The sequence below is a fragment of the Pelophylax lessonae genome (genome assembly GCF_965119305.1).
Source record: "Pelophylax lessonae genome assembly, chromosome: 1".
Lineage (NCBI taxonomy): Eukaryota > Metazoa > Chordata > Amphibia > Anura > Ranidae > Pelophylax > Pelophylax lessonae.
The window spans coordinates 746,538,973-746,557,348 of NC_138768.1; the positions used below are offsets into that span (position 1 = coordinate 746,538,973).

At 39.1% G+C, this 18,376-nt stretch overlaps 1 protein-coding gene across 1 annotated transcript in view; it reads right to left on the reverse strand.

The window, feature by feature from the left end:
• Positions 1 to 18,376, reverse strand: part of GABRB1 (gamma-aminobutyric acid type A receptor subunit beta1) — a 750,154-nt gene that overhangs the window by 415,541 nt on the left and 316,237 nt on the right. Inside the window, exon 4 of the mRNA XM_082252638.1 lies at positions 15,998 to 16,218. Coding sequence (XP_082108764.1) covers positions 15,998 to 16,218 — 221 coding nt within the window. The remainder of the gene's footprint in view (positions 1 to 15,997; positions 16,219 to 18,376) is intronic.

Consider the following 18,376-nt stretch of genomic DNA (forward strand, 5'->3'; position numbering starts at 1 on the left):
ACTAAGATAAAAGTCAGATTTCAGGCATCCCCTGCAACAAAAAGTCATTTTTGGTGAGATACTCCCAATAGGAACACGTCTAAAGGGATGCAGACCCAGCAGTTTTCCTCATTAGAGCCCTGTAGCTGCCACAGCTGATAGATAATTATCAAACCACTCCCATTAAACCTACTCAGCACAGAGTAACAAACAATGATTACTTCAGAATAACAAAAGGTAGGAATCCTTGTAATGTACAGAGATCACCCAGAGGAGAATGTTTTTTTGCTCAACAAAAGTGGAGTTACGCTTTAAGACAACTGTTTATATAAATAAGCTGCAACATGTAATAGAAAAAGGATATCAATACATGGTATTGCAGAATCTCATCTTGAGTTTCTATGACCGGGTTGTTCATGTTCCTGGCTATACTCTCTTTCAGAAGAACATAGTACATAAAAATGGTGATGGTGTCTATCTTTATGTCAGAAGTGGACTACAAGTGAGAACCAAAGATGACTGTGTGGATTTACAGTGTTTTGGAATTATAGATGTCATTACATATATTGTTACACTGTTTATTGGAATATGTCACCAGACACCCGATGTTCATGTTGACGTAAAGACTCAGCTTCTTGGCTAGATAGAAATGGGTTAGTATAGAACAACTGTAATACCTATATTTAACAAGAGATAAAGAACTGCATATTCCAGATGAGGTCTTACTAATGATTTATACAGGGGCAAAATGATATCTCTCTCTCTGGAGTCCATGCCTCTGTTAATACAAGAAAGGTTTTTGCTTGCTTTGGAAAACCGCAGCTTGGCATTGCATGTTATTACTAAGCTTAGGATCTACCAGAACACCCAGATCCTTCTCCGCTATGGATTCCCCCAGTTCCACCCCCCCTAGTATGTATGATGCATTATAAGGGGAAATCTTTAAGAGGAGAGCTTTAAATCCTTTCCATTCTATTCATAGCTACAAAAAAATTTGGTTTGATATACACTTTAATGTTGATTTGAGGAAACCTTTAACATAAAGTTTGCACTTGTTAGAAATCATGGCTCATTCATACAAGAAAAATGGAGAATGTACATTTATCTGTCAGTGAAATACACAATGTGAAATTTTCATAACCAACACTATATATGTGGTTCCTGCACATCAAATTATACTAGTAAGAGTTTATTTTCAACTTTGTGTTTGTAAAATACATACAAAGGTTGGACCTCTGCCCAGCTTGCGGCTCTTTGGGACTTATTGTGATGCTCTTTTTTTTTTCAAAACGTTTTATTGAATAATAAAGATACAATACAGCAAAAATGACAACCATATGCAAGTAAACATACATATACAGTATATACCAAAACAATTGAGTTCCCCACCTACATTTGCAGACATAGAAAGGCCAATAAGACCCAGGACCAACTCAAGGCATCGCAAGCTTCAAGCTATGCGTATTGGTCCAGGAGCATCTGTCAAATCTTGCATAGAATGTGTAACCTGTAATGGTATACCAAACCCAGAGAGGGGAAGGTTCAGGTCCAAAATCCCTATACCCAAAAACGTGAAGGAGTATAGAAACACAGTAACAAACCCTTAGGAACATAAAAGAAAAAGAGAACCACTGTGAGGCACTCTAAGCAAAAAGGGTCATGACCTTGCACGTGGACGTGCTCCGGGCCCAACCGGCCCAGGCACAGCAACGGTAGGGAGGGGGGAATCAAAAAGAGGGAGAAAATAAAAGAAAGAACAAAAAAAATGGTCGTCGGGAAGGGCTGTGGTAAGGTGCGAGCCGTGTGGACCAGCCAGACAGGTCAGAGCACCTAAATGAGGTAGGGGGCAGGGAATTGTGATGCTCTTTGAACCCCTGCAGAAAGTAGTCTGTTTTGGTGCTTTGAAATCTTTTTTCTCTTTATACTCGCTTCTAGCAGTCGGATGGTTTTGTTTACTTCTTTCACGCGGTCTTGCTTTTTCTATGCTGTCCATCCCTTTCGTCCTTTTTTTTCCCTTCTGATCTTTTATAATAATTCTTCTTGAGCAATATCACATATGGCTCAAGTAATATTTAACGGGGTGGTAGACAGCATAGATATGGAAGCATTGGTTTGTGAGAGGGGCAGTGTTGCCTAGCAGTCCCTTGCAACCCAGTTTCTGAACATCTCCTATAGCCTGTTTGCAGTCTCTAATCATCTCATCTCCTGTAGCATGTCCATATTATCTGACTATATCTTGTAGCATGCCTATAGTCTGTACCCATCTCCTGTTGTTGATTTATGTCAAAATAGAAAACTTCTCAAAAGGGGTTTCCCTGAATTGATATTGCGCACACAAATACAAAATAATTTCACTAAATGTAAGGGTATTTTTATTTAACCATGTAAAAAGGCCTTATATATGGGGAATACTCCATAATAGATGAATGTTTCCAAGCTACTTTTCAAGTTTAGAGATCACAAAGAAGGCAGTTGGTGCTGCCAGAAGTGTAACAAAATCATTTCTCTGTTTTTATCTTGCAGTACCATTTAGTTTGTTTGGCTATTTTAAATTTAAAGTATAACTGAACTTTTAAAGTGCTTAAAAGCAGGTCACCCCCCTGTACAAATCTATTTCATTTTCTGGGATAAAATCTCAGTTCATTATAAATGTATGCATAGATACATGCATATATAGGTGCATCTATAGGTGCATCTTAAAAAATAGAATATCATCAACAAATTTATTTATTTTAGTAATTAAATTCAAAAAGTGAAAACCCAAAATTCTGTATCTCAGTTAATTAGGATATTGTGAAAAAGTTAAATATTGTAGACTCATGGTGTCACACTGTAATCAGCTAATTAACTCAAAACATATGTAAAGGTTTCCTGAGCCTTTAAATTGTGTCTCCGTTTGGTTCAGTAGGTTACACAATCATGGGGAAGACTGCTGACTTTCACAGTTGTCCAGAAGACAGCCATTGACATCATCCACAAGGAGAGTACGTTACAAAAGGTCTTTGCTAAAGAAGCTGCCTGTTCACAGAGTGCTGTATCCCAGCATTTTAATGGACAGTTGAGTGGAAGGAAAAAGTGTGGTAGAAAAAGGTGCACAAGCAACAGGGATAACTGCAGCCTTGAAAGGATTGTAAAGCAAAGGCCATTCAAGAATATTCACAAGGAGTGGACTACAGCTGGTATCAGTGCTTCAAGAGCCACCACACACAGACGTGTCCAGGACATGGGCTACAACTGTCACATTCCTTGTGTCAAGCCACTCCTGAACTAGAGACAATGTCAGAAGTGTCCTTACCTGGGTTAGAGAGAAAAAGGACTGGACCGTTGCTCAGTGGTTCAAAGCCCTTTTTTCGAGTGGAGAGGCACAGAATCCAAGTTGCATGGGGTCCAGTGTGAAGTTTCCACAGTCAGTGATGATTTGGGAGCCATGTCATCTGCTGGTGTGGATTCACTGAATTTTATCAAGTCCAGAGTCAGTGCAGCCCTCTACCAGGAAATTCTAGAGCACTTCACACTTCCCTCCGCTGACCAGCTTTATGGAGATGCTGATTTCATTTTCCAGCAGGACTTGGCACCTGCCCACACTGCCAAAAGTACCAATACCTGGTTTAATGATCATGATGTCACTGTGCTTGGTTGGCCAGCAAACTCACCTGACCTAAACCCCATAGAGAATATGTGGGATATTGTCAAGAGGAAGATAAGAGATACCAGACCCAACAATGCAGACAAGCTGAAAGCTGCTATCAAAGCAACCTGCGCTTCCATAACACTTCAGCAGTGCCACAGGCTGATTGCCTTCATGCCACGCTGCATTGATGCAGTAATTCATGCAAAAGGACCCTTAACCAAGTATTGAGTGCATACTATACTGTACATGGGTTGTAGAGTTGAAGCTTGTATAGCTGCAAAGGGTGGGCCAACACAATATTGAACCCTATGGACTAAGACTGGGAAGCCATAAAAATGTATGTGTGTGTTAAGGCAGGTGTCCCAATATCTTTAGTAATATAGTGTATGTTGTTTTCATGTATTTTATGTTCATATAGTATGCATTATCAGTATGAATTCTATTTTATTGTAGGCTGTGTGCTTCCCAATCTCTTGAAGAAACAGCTTATTACTGTGAAACATGTTGAGAAACATCAGCTGTACACATGTTCCCCTGTGTTGTTGACTATGAAAGCTGTTGCAATATGTCAAGTGTTATATGTTTATTACAGGATATAGGTACAGCATTTCAGGTAACTGGGAGCTACGCTTCTGTATGAATATTTCATTTGTAATGTCTTGTTTAGCAGATCTATTTTTAAAGCAATTTTGTAATAAAGCTCGACATGCTTTTAACCCAAAAATAGATCTGTGGTGTCTCTGGAGGTACCAAGAAAATTCACATTTCTCAAATATTTCTCAGTTTTTTTATGTGGTACCTAGGGTATTTTTAGTTGGCAAACACTTATACAACCTCCTTCGCTTGAGAGTGGACCCCAGTGGTAGCAGTTGCCTATATTTCCATTCTGACTTTAACCACTTCAGCCCCAAAAGGTTTTGCCCCCCTTAATGACCAGGCCATTTTTTTCTCGATTCAAAACTGGATTATTTAATAGACTGGTCGTGTGACACTGTACCCTAATAAAATGATGTCCTTTTTTTCCCACAAATTGAACTTTTCTTTTGGTGGCATTTGATCACCTATGCGATTTTTATTCATTGCGCTATAAACAAAAAAAGAGCGACAATTCTGAAAAAAGAAAGAATATTTTTCACTCTCTGCTATATAACATTCCCAAAAAAAAAACATTAAAAATCATTTTTTTTTTCATAATTTTAAGCCAGTTTGCATTCTGCTACATATTTTTGGTAAAAAAATCCCAATAAGCGTATTTTGGTTGCTTTGCGCAAAAGTTATCGCATCTACAAAATATATGTCATTTTTATTTATTTATTGCTTTTTTACTAGTAATGGCGGCGATCTGCGATTTTTAGCGGGACTACGACTTTGCGGCAGACAGATCGGACCCCTGACTGAAATTTTTGATACTTTTGGGGGAACCAGTGACATTACTACAGTAATCAGTGCATATTTTTAGCACTGATTACTGTAGTAATGTCACTGTAATTACTACAATTACTGTAATAATGACACTGGCAGAAAAGGGGTTATTTCAGGGGGCAAACAAAGGGTTAAGTACATGCCTAGGGGATGTTTTCTAACTGTGAGGAGGATGGGCTTGTGGAAAGAACACAGAGACCTGTGATCCTAAATAGGAGGATAACAGGGCTCTGTGTTCATTCCAGAGAAAACAACGGTCTGCTGTGTTTACAACAGCAGACCGTTGTTCTCTCTCTATGGGTAGCGATCGCGGGTGCCCAGTGGCAATTTTAGCTGTCGGCTCCGTGGATCGGCCTCCCCGCTGTCTAATGGGGGCACGAGTGTGCCTGGAGGGGTGCACACATGCCCCCAAGAGCGCTCCCACGAACAGCCGTACAGGTACGGCGGTTCGTGAATCCGAGCCAGCCTGCCACAGTATATCTACGGTGGGTAGTCGGCAAGTAGTCAATAAACATGCCACACCTTGCTGCCCTCTCAAAACTGGGGAAGTCTGGATATGTCACATCTCATAACGGGACAATAAAAATCCAACAGACTAATTCCCTCTTCCTAAGAGCCACTGTGGTTTATTGTACCGTTATGAGATGTGATGCATCAAGGTCTTGAAGATGCTATTTTATGACAAGCTTTGATGCACAGTTTGTGAGTATATTACTTACGACCTTTTTATTAAATAAAGACATGTTTTGAGGATAATGCACTAGGCTGGTGCACCCTCTGTTTTGTTTTTTAGTATCTTTAGTTGGAACTGTTTCATTAACTATAAAAATGATAAGCAACTGAGCATGTGCAGAGCAGATCGGATCAGATGGGATTGGATGAGAACGGACAGGCGGTCCGTTCTCATCCGATTCCCCCATAGAGGACAGCGGGGATCTGACTGCTCCATCTCCGCTCTGTGTGCTGTCACCTGCCTGCTCAGTGGGGATCTGCGGATCGATCCCCGCTGAGCAGAGAATGAACTGCGACGGACATCATGTGAAAGGACCCTTAATGTGGGGCTTTTCATGCTGCAACCAGGTCCTGGGGGGCCATATATTATATATTTTTTCAAATTCAGAAAATTGGTTAAAAAATGCCTAATCATGCCTACACATGCTAAAGTACTTAAACTGTCACACTGAAAAAAGGGTCAAAATCTCTTAGTGGAGGGCTCTGTTGGAATAGGTGGTCCTGGGAAAAATCTAATAGTGCATGTCCAGCTTTAGTGATGTGACCAGCATTCATATAAACTATGCTTTGTGTCCCATAGTAATTTGGGAGTAGTAGTAAAACTGAACTCTGGGCAAACAGTTAAATAGACAGTTGAATTGCATATTTGCAATAATTTGTATGGCTGGCATCCAGTATTAGGATTTAAAGAGTTCGATCACACAGCAAAGTCAGATGGATAACACCACTTACAGTTAAGCAATAATGTGGTGCACTTTCTCTACCCCCAGCCTGCTGACCAGCTAGTGAATGAGCAGCAGCACACAGATGATGTCATGCATTTATTCACTCTCCTTCTATCCACATGTTCCTTATGTGCCACTGTACAGGAGTTTAAAGGAGACTGATAAAACATCAAATACAGGTAATACCACCAGTTGCATTTAAAACTATACCTAATGATTTATTATTACAGAGGTGCATTTATCTGTGGTTTTTATATCTGCCTAGAGTTAAAGCGGAGTTCCACATTCCGCTTTAAGTACTCCTGACCCCCTGACTTGCCACATTTGGCATGTCATTTTTTTGGAGGGGGAGCGGGTACCTAGGTTTGACAGGTATCCAGCTCATACTTCTGCCTAGGCGGCTCGAGCTGAAGTTCTCCTCTCCCCATCCCTCCCTGCAATCTTCTGGGACACGTCAGAGGTCCCAGAAGATTACCCGACCATTCAGGAAGCACAGCTTCACAGCCGGATGCCCACACTAGTGATGCTAGCGCCACCAAGAGGAGAAGGAGAGGATCGAGGCTTCGGCCGGCCGCATTGCTGGACTGTGGGACATGTGAGTATGTGTTTATTAAAAGTCAGCAGCTACACTTTTTATAGCTGCTGACTTTTAATAAACACTCCGCTTTAAGTTTTAATGCTTTGCTATTAAATACCCAGTAATAAGGCTACTGGAATAGCCCAGAAGGTCCAGTCCATATTTTGTCCCCGATTTGACATGAATGCTGTAAGTACATATCTACCTTTTAATAATGATTCTCTCCTCCTTGTTATGAGGCAGGCTGACATTGAAGCAGGTTTGAAGGAAAAAGAATACATCTTTCTATTTACAGTTAGGCCTTTTGGTGATGTATAGCCCTCAGCTAATCAGCTTTCACGGAAGGTCCAGGATATTTTAAAGTCAATGCCTTTATTGGAAAAGAACCATGCTAAGATGCACTGTTTATTAGGGAAGGTGCTATGACAGATACACTATATTACCAAAATTATTGGGACGCCTGCCTTTACATGCTTATAATGCTTCAATGGCATCCCAGTCTTAGCCCGTAGGGTTCAATATTCAATATCACCTTTGGGATGAATTAAAGCAGAGGCTGCAAGCAAGGCCATCATCAGTGCCTGACCTCACAAATGCGCTTCTGGAAAAATGGTCAAAACATTCCCATAGACACTCTCCTAAACCTTGTGGACAGCCTTCCCAGAGGAGTTGAAGCTGTTATAGCTGCAAAGGGTGGGCCAACTCAATATTGAACCCTACAGACTAAGACTGGGATGCCATTAAAGTTCATGTTCGTGTAAGGGCAGGCGTCCCAATACTTTTGGTAATATAATGTATCTCTTCAGTTTTTTGTGTATCCCTGGTAGTGCCTCCCCTAACAACTACAACCGTGCTTTACAATGAGGGCAAACCGACTATATTTTAAATGATTTTATCTATGCCATTGTCATGGTGCTATATTGCTATATTATAATATAAATAAAACATTAAAAAAAAAATAAGTACCCCACTGTACTCACAGCAGACATTTAGAAAATAAATGGAACATTGCCTGTTAGAGAAAGCTAAAAACCATTAAAATTACATTTTTAATTCTGTTCTGTTCTAAAATGATTTAAAATCATGCATGGAAAAGGAAAACAAAGAGAATGATCTACCTTCCATTCCCATAAGAATTCAATAATAAAAGATAAATTCTATCTATCAATTCCATTCTCTTGATTACAGGAACAAAGATGAGCTGCAGAAGAGGATATGAGGACACGTTGCCTTGGATAAGAAGGACATGTTCTGCCCTGCACACAACAGCATTACCCATAAGGGAAAGCTAAAGAATGTAAAACTCTACTGCAAGCTGCCACAAGGGTAAAGTAATGCTCTTGTTGATTATGGCTCAGCAAATGCACTAGTTCTGTTCCATGTCAATTTAATAAAAACTTGGTGCAGTAAAGTTGAAGCGTATCTTACATAATCCTACTTTCTTTTTTTTCCCCTTTATCGTCTGCACGTCTCAGATTTATTCTCTACCCCGCTGGCAACTGTCTCTGTTTACAACATGCAGCACAGAAAAACAGCGCTTTTGTCTTCCCATAATTAACTAATTTATTTATAGGCAGGCAATTAATTTATGCATTCATGTTTGATTAATGCTTACTGAATAGTTTTAATAAAAGTTCAATTCAACCAGCAGGACAAGCAATACTACAAATGGCAAATGTTTTATTCTTTTAGGCTGACTTTGCTGATAAGTCAGTCTAGGATATTTTTGTATTATTTCACAAGTATGTTTGGTTTCACAAGTATGTTAGTTATTTTGCAAAATAAAGAGAAAAAAAACTTGGCAAGACCCATTGTTATAGATTATTTCATATAATTTCCACCAATTGGACAACAATGTCCTTGAATTAGACAATTGTGAGTTATTTTTTAAAATAATTTTACTTGTTTGTTTTTCTCAACTATTTTAGCAAAATTGGTTGCGTAAATTCATATACACACGTAATTTTATAAAATAATAGCAGTTTTCACCAGGGTTTTTTTCAGTGGGAAGATGGGGGAACTCAGTTCCGGAACCTCCAGCACTGAATATGTATGTAATGGCAAGTGGTTCAGGGTCTATTGATGCTAGCTGCTGGAGGAGATCTATTGTTGCTGGAAGAATCTATTTTAGTGAGCTGGAGTGGAATCTACTGTTGCTGTGGGTGGGCCTTATGTTGTTGGGAGTACAGTTGCTGGGAGAGATCTAGTGATGCTGGCTGCAGGGAAATCTGATTTTGCTGCTGGAGGTCTATTACTGCTGTGGAAAGGGGAATTTTGTTGCAGGTGATCTATTGTTGCTGGCTGCTGGAGAGTCTATTGGTTCTGGCTGTAGGAAAATCTGTTATTGCTGCTGGGGATCCTTTTGTTCCTGGGGAGGGGGTATTTTGTTGTTGGGGGTTATATTGTTGCTGGCTGCATGGGATCTATTTCACTGCTTTTCCTGTTATCATTAACACATTGCATACAAATTACTCAGAACCACAATCGTTAGTTTGTTCTGTATTATCTAAAAGGGGCAGTACTGGGGGGTGGGACCAAGGAATGGTGCAGGAGATGGGTAGGAGGTTGAGACAAGGGGTGACTCAGAAAGGGGGAGTTCCTGCACCTATTGTCTGAGAAAAAAAGCCCTGGTTTTCACAATCATAATGGGGATGTCCAATTGTAAAGCTTAACTTCAATTTGTTTTTTTTTTATTCTTGACAATGTATTAGCACTTGTACCTGTGTAAAACAAACAAAAAAATAAATAAACAATTACGCAATGAAAAGCATCATGGATTCATTACTGCATAGAATAGTGTTTAGACATCACAATGTTGCAATGTGTGAGTACTGTTCAATGCAGAATTGAAGCCCACACTCATTCCAATGCTTGAGAAGAAAAACAGTGCAGCGAATGGTTTAGGGAGGGGTAGGGAAAATGGCTTGTTTTTTTTGTAAACTTCTAACTGCACTTTATGAAAATCCCCCACTTTTTCTGACATATACTGTAAATGTAGGGCCAATGCCAGCAGGGTTAAAAGGGTGAGCACCAGGTCTTAACCCATGAAAAAAACAGGATCTTAGTCTTTACATTAGGATGTCCATAAGCAGCCCAACTAAGGGGTTGACAACACAGCAAACTAATTCTAACAGGCCCATGTAACAACGGATCAAGGAAGGGCTTGACAGAAATCAGAAAACAGCTTGCAGCACTTTACTATTTAGACTGGCATCAGAGGATGTCAGTCCTGCGCCATCAAAGTAGGCATTTTAGGTGTGATGGTAGACTTTGAGAGAAGATGACTTCTTAGCCTTTAGGAGTGAATGGATGGCCAAATCTTATAGGTCGTTGTCCCTCAGAACCGGAGCTTTAACTGCAACGCTGTTACAGTAGCAATTGTGAAGCAGAATGGTGTATGGGCTAATGGGGACAGAAGACCTTGATGAGTTTGCCAAAAGTTTGAGTATGTCCAACCAGTAGAACTGCCAATGTCCAGTTATGGCATTGCAACACCCGTATATGTACATGCTCTGAAGTTTCTGCATAGGCTTGTGATAATAAATGTCAATGTTTATGGAACTATATTTATATATATATATATATATATATATATATATATATATATATATATATATATATATATATATATATATATATATATATATATATATATATAGTCAATTGTTTATACCTACTTCAGAATTAAGTGGGCTTTTCGTTTATGATTTGCTACCTCCAAGCCAATGCTGATGGCTAAGTTTGTAAATGCATTGAACTGTCTTTTGTTTGTAAGGTTTTGAAGGAAATAATGAAAGCATGTCCAACAGTGTGGTAGGTATTTGTCTTTTCCCTAAAATGTTGGTGCTAAAAATGTTCTGTCCTTCCCATTTAGAATAATGAAACTTAGTGTGTGTTATGACTAGATTCTGTGTTTTAACTGCCATTCATTTTCCAACCTATGAATATATATTATCTAAGTAAAAAAGCGTGTGCCATTTGAAAGAAGGTAAACTACAAAGTCTACATGTTACTGGTAGATGAGTCATGTGACGTCTTTACAAGAAGCAAATTACAATTTAAGTTATGTACCAGCTGAAGTTGCAGAAGATAAACGCAATCAAATTCATTATAATTTGCATAAAGAAGTAAAGGAGGAAATCAAATGTAAAAAGCACTAAGCATAATTTTCACTGGCAATTTCAAGAGGTGCTTCAGCTAAAAAAAGAAAATATTTCTGTCTGCTGTGAGACCAATGAATCTGTCCTCTTAATCAGTCAAATTCTTGGAACGTTGAGATTGCCAGCACGGTGCATCATAGAAGTGATTTAACACTAGTTTTCTATGATGTTTTAAGATGGATATGCTGAGCTTAAGTGGGAATAAGTATCTGATTTTAATTATTACAAAGCTGAACACTTGATATTTGCCAAAAATAATAAAAGTTGGCATGGATGAGAGTGGAGATGTCAAATGCAGAATGTCATTGTAACAACTGTAAGAATTCTGTTAAAGGTTTCATAGAAACTTTAAGCAAGTCACAGAAAAAAAGACAACAAAAAATAATTAGACAATGTGCACCAAGTTGATCCCATGTCCTTTTTAAATGTTATATTTTATCCCTTTTCCAAAGATTACTTGTTCTCAGAGATGTACACATACACAGATACATAAATTCATACACACACCTACTCCCTCGTATATACAAATCCTTTTAGTTTCAAACGCTTGGGTTCAGATACATGCTTGTCTGGCACATATTGTGCAAAAAAATTGAAAGAGTTACTAAACCCACAACAGAAAAAATCAGTGTGTACATGCAATAAACAATTCTTGTTATACTCACTGTGGAACCTAATGGGTTAATCCTCTGCATTGTGTAAAAAGGCTGTTTGATCCTGTCTCCTCTAAACCTCCTCTTCTTCCAGAGTCCCCAAACCATCTCTGGATAGTACAGAGGCTAGGGAACAAGCTTCACATGTTCATTTTGGTGTGTATTGCTGGAGAGTTTTTATTGTTTTTCTTGGGAAAGTGCATGTGATTGGCACAGGGCCAATCAGCACTGTCCAGACAGAGGGTCAGGGGTCCTGCATCCTTATAGGACAATTATGGGAGAATAAAATCTCCTTGTGACGGAAGTCACTTTGAGCGGGAGCTTGTGGAACCCAGATTACCTTAGAGAGGTCGGGAAACTCCTTATCCAGCTTCCCCAGCCCCTCTTATGTGTAAATCCCCCTATGTCTATTAGAGGCACAGGGTGACCGAGAACCCCAGTCGGTTCTGCACTAACCAGACTCACAGTATAACCACACCGGACTCAGAGTTTTATGTTACCCCGTTTATCCTGGGTTCTATATATGTGGTTTGTGTTGAAAGAATGAAGGGGCTCTTTCACTTAGGACAGTAATATTTATAAACAATATCCCTCAAGAAATATATTATGATACATTGGTTCAACCTTTTCAGGCTGCTTGTAGGAGTTTATCTCATAGACCATTGCTAGATAGTTTGTTATTGTTAAGTGCCTGTATCCCATTGTTCTATTGTTTCTGTCTGCCTTGGGATTAACCTATTATGGGATGTATATGTGTATGTGGATTAGCTGGGGGAGGGGGGATTGTCCCAGAGTGTATATCTCTTTGTGCTTGTGTTTGAATAAACAGTCTTATGCTTCTTACCACCCTACACTCAACAAGTGACAAGGTGGGCTAAGGGATTTTGGATCATGCTGGTACCAGGCAAGGGAAGCTTATATGGCGGACATACTCTTCTTGAGTATGGGGTCCGTCACACTCCTCCTACAAGCTTTAACCACACACTGATTGAAGTCACAAGACTGCTTTAACTGTTGATGGAAAAAGATATTTAGCAGTTTATATTTACTAAACCTATTGCATTTCGAAGGTCTGTGTACTGTGGGTGACCAGATATAGCTAATGCAGGGTCCTGGGTTTAGTAACATTTTAAGAGAAGAACATTCACTCCCCCTAATACAGAATGAGCTATGTGATAAAAAAAATCACTACATATGCCAATCTTCATTTGTAATATATGCATTTATGTGTCCCTGCAAACTTATCTATGCATAGGAAAAAAATCAATAAAAAGATTGCATAGCCCAACAGAGACACTTTATTCAGAAGTGCCAGGTGACATTGTCAGTACCTAAACATGTCAAGGAGCAATTGCACTAGGAAACATAAATGTATGATGATCTTAGATAATGTACCCAGAAATAGAAGGGGGATAACAGAGTAATGACTTTGAAAAAACAGGAAGTATGGTGGAATAATAAAATGCCATCCCTACATCCTTAGGGATTTCATAAAGAATATGAGTTATATTTATTTGTGTGAAGTTGTTGTTGATATTTTATCTTTTACAGAGACATGATAGAGAGCACCAAGGAACTTCAAGTGATTGTAAAAGTCTTGTGTTTTTTTTTTTAAACAACAAACATGTTATACTTACCTCCTCTTTGCAGTTGGTTTTGCACAGGGCAGCCTGGATCCTCCTCTTCTCAGGTCCCTCTTTGCTGCTTCCTCTCCCAGTGTCGAGTGCCCCCACAGCAAGCAGCTTGCTATTGGGGCACCCAAGCCGAGCTGCAGCTCCGTGTGTCCATTCTGACATGGAGCTGCCGCACGGCCCCCCGCCCCTCTCTCTCCTGATTGGCTAACTGGCTTTGATTGACAGCAGCGGGACCCAATGGCGCCGCTGCTGTGTTTTAGCCAATCAGGAGGGAGAGTCCCGGATGCCCGCGGGACTTGTGGACATTGCTGGATAGAGATGGGGCTTAGGGAAGTATTAGGGGGTGCTGCTACACACAGAAGGCTTTTTATCTTAATGAACAGAATGCATTACGATAAAAATACTTCTGCCTTTACAACTCGTTTCATTTATACGTAGTATCTATCACGTAATGAAATATATATACTGTATACTGTATATACCATGGTACTGCCCCATTAGAAAGACTGCTCATGGTAATTTTAGACAAAGTAGGATAGCGCCTAATAAATATTTGAACACAACCAATACCAAAGATAGCTGATTTTTGGCCAGCAGATGTACCACAAAAAATTGCTAATTATTTAAGACTGGTCTGCCTTTTTTTAATTTATTTTTTGCAGTTCTTAATTAAAAACCAACAAAAATTTGCCTCCCCTCCCTTGAACAATGCCAGCTTGGAACACCAGGCTTGCATTTCTATAGTCAGAGGGCTATAAACCGATCCTTCAAGAGAAGTTCTAAGAGAATTTGTGATATGGTAATCATGGGGTGTTGTCCAAGTAGTGCAGGTATCACCTGTTCAGGTGAGCTGGTGAAGGGCCTTTTTTGTGTGATTATCAGCCCACATATTTGTGTCAGACTGGTATTTTTGTTTTAGGGGGCATATATATAATTTACTGTGCAGATATATTTTTTAAAACTATTTAAAAAAAAATGTGAAATGTAAGATAACAAAACTAATGAGCCAAGTTACTTTACCAGATACAACAAATTGCTTCAGTACTGGATTTTTTAATCATTAACTGTACTCTACTGCTTGTGCTAGAGAGACGGAACAAGCCAAAAGGATGTCAGCCTAAGACCCATGTTAGACTAGCGATCCAGTTGCTGTCAGTGACTATGCATCAACAGAATAACAAATGGAACGCATACTGTATAATTCTAGTATATTGCGCCCTCACTGCTGCAGAATCTTGTTTACCAGCAAGAAGCAATGGTGGAGCAATGGGCAGGTAAGTGGTTTCTCTGCTCTCCTAATGATCTTGTCATTTGTGACTTGGGACTTAGGGTACCAGGTATGCTAGATGTGGACCAAATGGGTGCTTGGACCACATTGCGTGTAGTCTATACATGGGTGTGAAATTGGAATTTGAGGTCAGTTAAAGCAAGGATGATCAATCTAATCATCACATAAAGACATGGGAATTCCATAGACTTTGTTTTAGAACAGCTCAGTGGGGAATAAAAAGAAAGGTCGATAAATGCTATAAGAAAAGGGACAATTTAGGTATAACTGTTGCTTTGCCCTGCAAAAGCAAAAAACACGTTCACTTTAAAGATAACAGCCGAGAACCTAAATTATGTAAATCCTCCAAACAACCGTTCAGTTATCCTGTGATTGAAATCTTTTTTAGGTTCTGTTTTTCTGATCTCCTCGTAGGAGCACACATGAATTACAGTATAAAATGTAACTCTTGCATGACCATAAATGGCTTATTATTTAAAAATTAGGAGCTGCTGAAATCATATATATCAAAACAATGAATACTTTTACTTTCTTTCCATGTAGTGGAGAAGCATATACTCCCTTCATAGTCTCATTTTAAGATATTGAAAGGTAAACAGTGTCATAATATAGACAGCACAGAGGCTAACAATATTTCCTTGCTTTGCTTTTAGTTTCTATGAAGGGCAATGCCTACATGAATTATATATGTTCCTTCTGTGGCAGAATCTCATGTGTAGCTGGTTAAAGATGATGTACATCATTTCCGGGTTCTTTAGCTTAGAGAAAACCATTTCCACAGGTTTCTTTCCACAAGTGGATTAAGTATACATTTTATACAGACAGGGAAATATGGAAAAAAAGAGGACCACATTTAATGAATTGGCCCTCAGGTTAGCTGATGTTCTCGAATAACTGCAATGAATGAATTACTCTGATCTGGGTCACATCTCAGTTTCCATGGCTTGGTTCCCATGATACTAAAGGTAACAAAAATGTGATAATTTGTTTATGTTTTCCGTAGTTGACTGGGGAAGACTTGAAGGCCACACAACGTTCTTTTCAAAGAAAATATTATTGGTCTTCTGAAATTGTACTGGTTATGTTTGATCTCCAAAGTCTAAATTTGAAAAATGCTGCTGTAGAATAAACAAAGGGTGTCTAATAATGAAATATACGGTAATTGATATAAAAAAATAATGCCATGCCTTCCCTACCTTAGTCCATAAAGAACAGTTCCATCTGGATGAAGTCGAATCATTCTGTTCTTCACAGTAACCCCATGAACAAATGATCGTTTATCATTAAGAAAGTATGTATCAGGCACCCACAGCTGATCAGCGACCCTGTTATCCAGTGTGAGGTTTAGCGGGATTCCTGAATAAGAAAGCCTTTTGTCTCTCCATGACTGCTGAAAGTACATTGTGAGTGTATAGTCCTAGAAAAACAAAGAAAACACTAAATGTAATACTTCAGAAAAAGCTTCACAAATCTAAAGGAATTATATGCAGGACTGGAAACTGAGGAAAAAGTAGAAAGAAACATCAAACACAACATCCTACAAATACATATCATTAAATACTTTTCTTGGTTTTTTCATTTTTCGTAGCAAGAGAAGTAATTTGTAAGGCCCATACTTATTTGGCTAACAATTCTTTTGCTTGAGTGCCACAATCCTGCAGTGCTACATCACTTACTAGATCCAAGGCAGTCATGTCAAAAGCAGGGAAGCTGAAGAGGTGCTTTACTGACCCGGAAAAACCACAGGCAAGGGTAATAGACTTCTCACTTTAAAGAATGCCAGCATTGGTTGGTTTCAACGACTCACTGCTAGCCTAAGTTTGCCAAGTTTTGAACTAAGCATATAGTATCAACTTCAGAATGTGTTGTCTTTCACTATATCTGACAGTATTAGGTCCCATAAAAGTAAAGGGTAACCACTTCTGGACCGGAAGGTTTTACCCCCTTAATGACCAGGCCATTTTTGTTTCCGATACGGCACTGTGTTATTTTTAATTGACAATTGCATTATCATGTGAGACTGTACTCAAACAAAATCGATGTCCTTTTTCCCCACAAATAGAGCTTTCTTTTGGTGGTATTTGATCACCTCTGCGGTTTTTAATTTTTTGCTCTATAAACAAAAAATAAGCGACAATTCTGAACAAAAAAAACAAAATTTTTTACTTTCTGCTATAAAACATTCCCAATAAAATAAATAAATAAAAATTCATCAGTTTAGGCCAATATATATTCTGCTACATACTTTTGGTAAAAAAAAATCCCAATAATTGTACATTGATTGGTTTGCTCTAAAGTTATCGCGTCTACAAACTAGGGGAAAGATTTATGTAATTTTTAATTATTTATTTATTTTTACTAGTAATGGTGGCAATCAGCGATTTATAGCGGGACTGCGACATTGCAGCGGTTAGACCGGACACCTAGCTGACACTTTTGAGAGGACCAGTGACATTATTACAGTAATCAGTGCTAAAAATATGCACTGTTACTGTACTAATGACACTGGCAGGGAAGGGGTTAACACCAGGGGCGATCAAAGGGTTAAAAATGTGCCTAGGGGTTGATTTCTAACTGTGTGGGGGATTTACTCACTAGATGAACACAGAGACCTGTGTTCCTAAATAGGAGGAACACAGTATCACTGTGTTCACCACTGACAGAACAGCGGTCTGCCTTGTTCACATAGGCAGACCACTGTTCTGCCTCCACGGGGAGTGATCGCGAGTGCCCGACAGATATCGTGTTTGCCGGACCCGCTGATTGGCGTCCTCTCTGGCCAATTGGCGCACGCGTGCCCCTACTATCTGCTATATTTTACGTAGTTTCGCATAACAAAGCCGACCTGTCGCTGTAAAACTATGGATGCTGGTCGGCAAGCTGTTAAGTACTGAAGCAGAGTTGTGTTATAAATTAGTATGTACAGTAAACCCCCCTCCATTGTGGGGGTTACGTTCCAGACTCACCCGCGATAAGTAAAAATCCACGAAATAGAAATACCCTATTTAACCACTTAAGCCCCGGAGGATTTGGCTGTTCAAAGACCAGGGCCTAGTTTGCGATTCGGCACTGCGTGACTTTAACAGACAATTGCGCGGTCGTGCGACTCTGTACCCAAATGAAATTGATGTCCTTTTTTTCCCACAAACAGGGCTTTCTTTTGGTGGTATTTGATCACCTGTGCGATTTTTATTTTTTGCGCTATAAACAAAAAATAGCATCAATTTTGAAAAAATAACAATATTTTTCAAATTTTTTTTATATGAAATTGCCACAAAAAAAATGTAAAAATCAAAATTTTTTAACATTTTAGGCCAATTTGTTTTCTGCTACATATTTTTGGTAAAAGAAATCGCAATAAGCGTATTTTGATTGGTTTGCGCAAAAGTTATTGCGTTTACTAACTAAGGGAAAGATTTATCTAATTTTTATTGTTTTTTTTTTTTTTAACTAGTAATGGCGGCGATCTGCAATTTTTTTTGCGGGACTGCGACATTGCAGCGGACACATCAAACCCCTGACTAACATTTTTGACACTTTTGGGGGTACCAGTGACATTACTACAGTAATCAGTG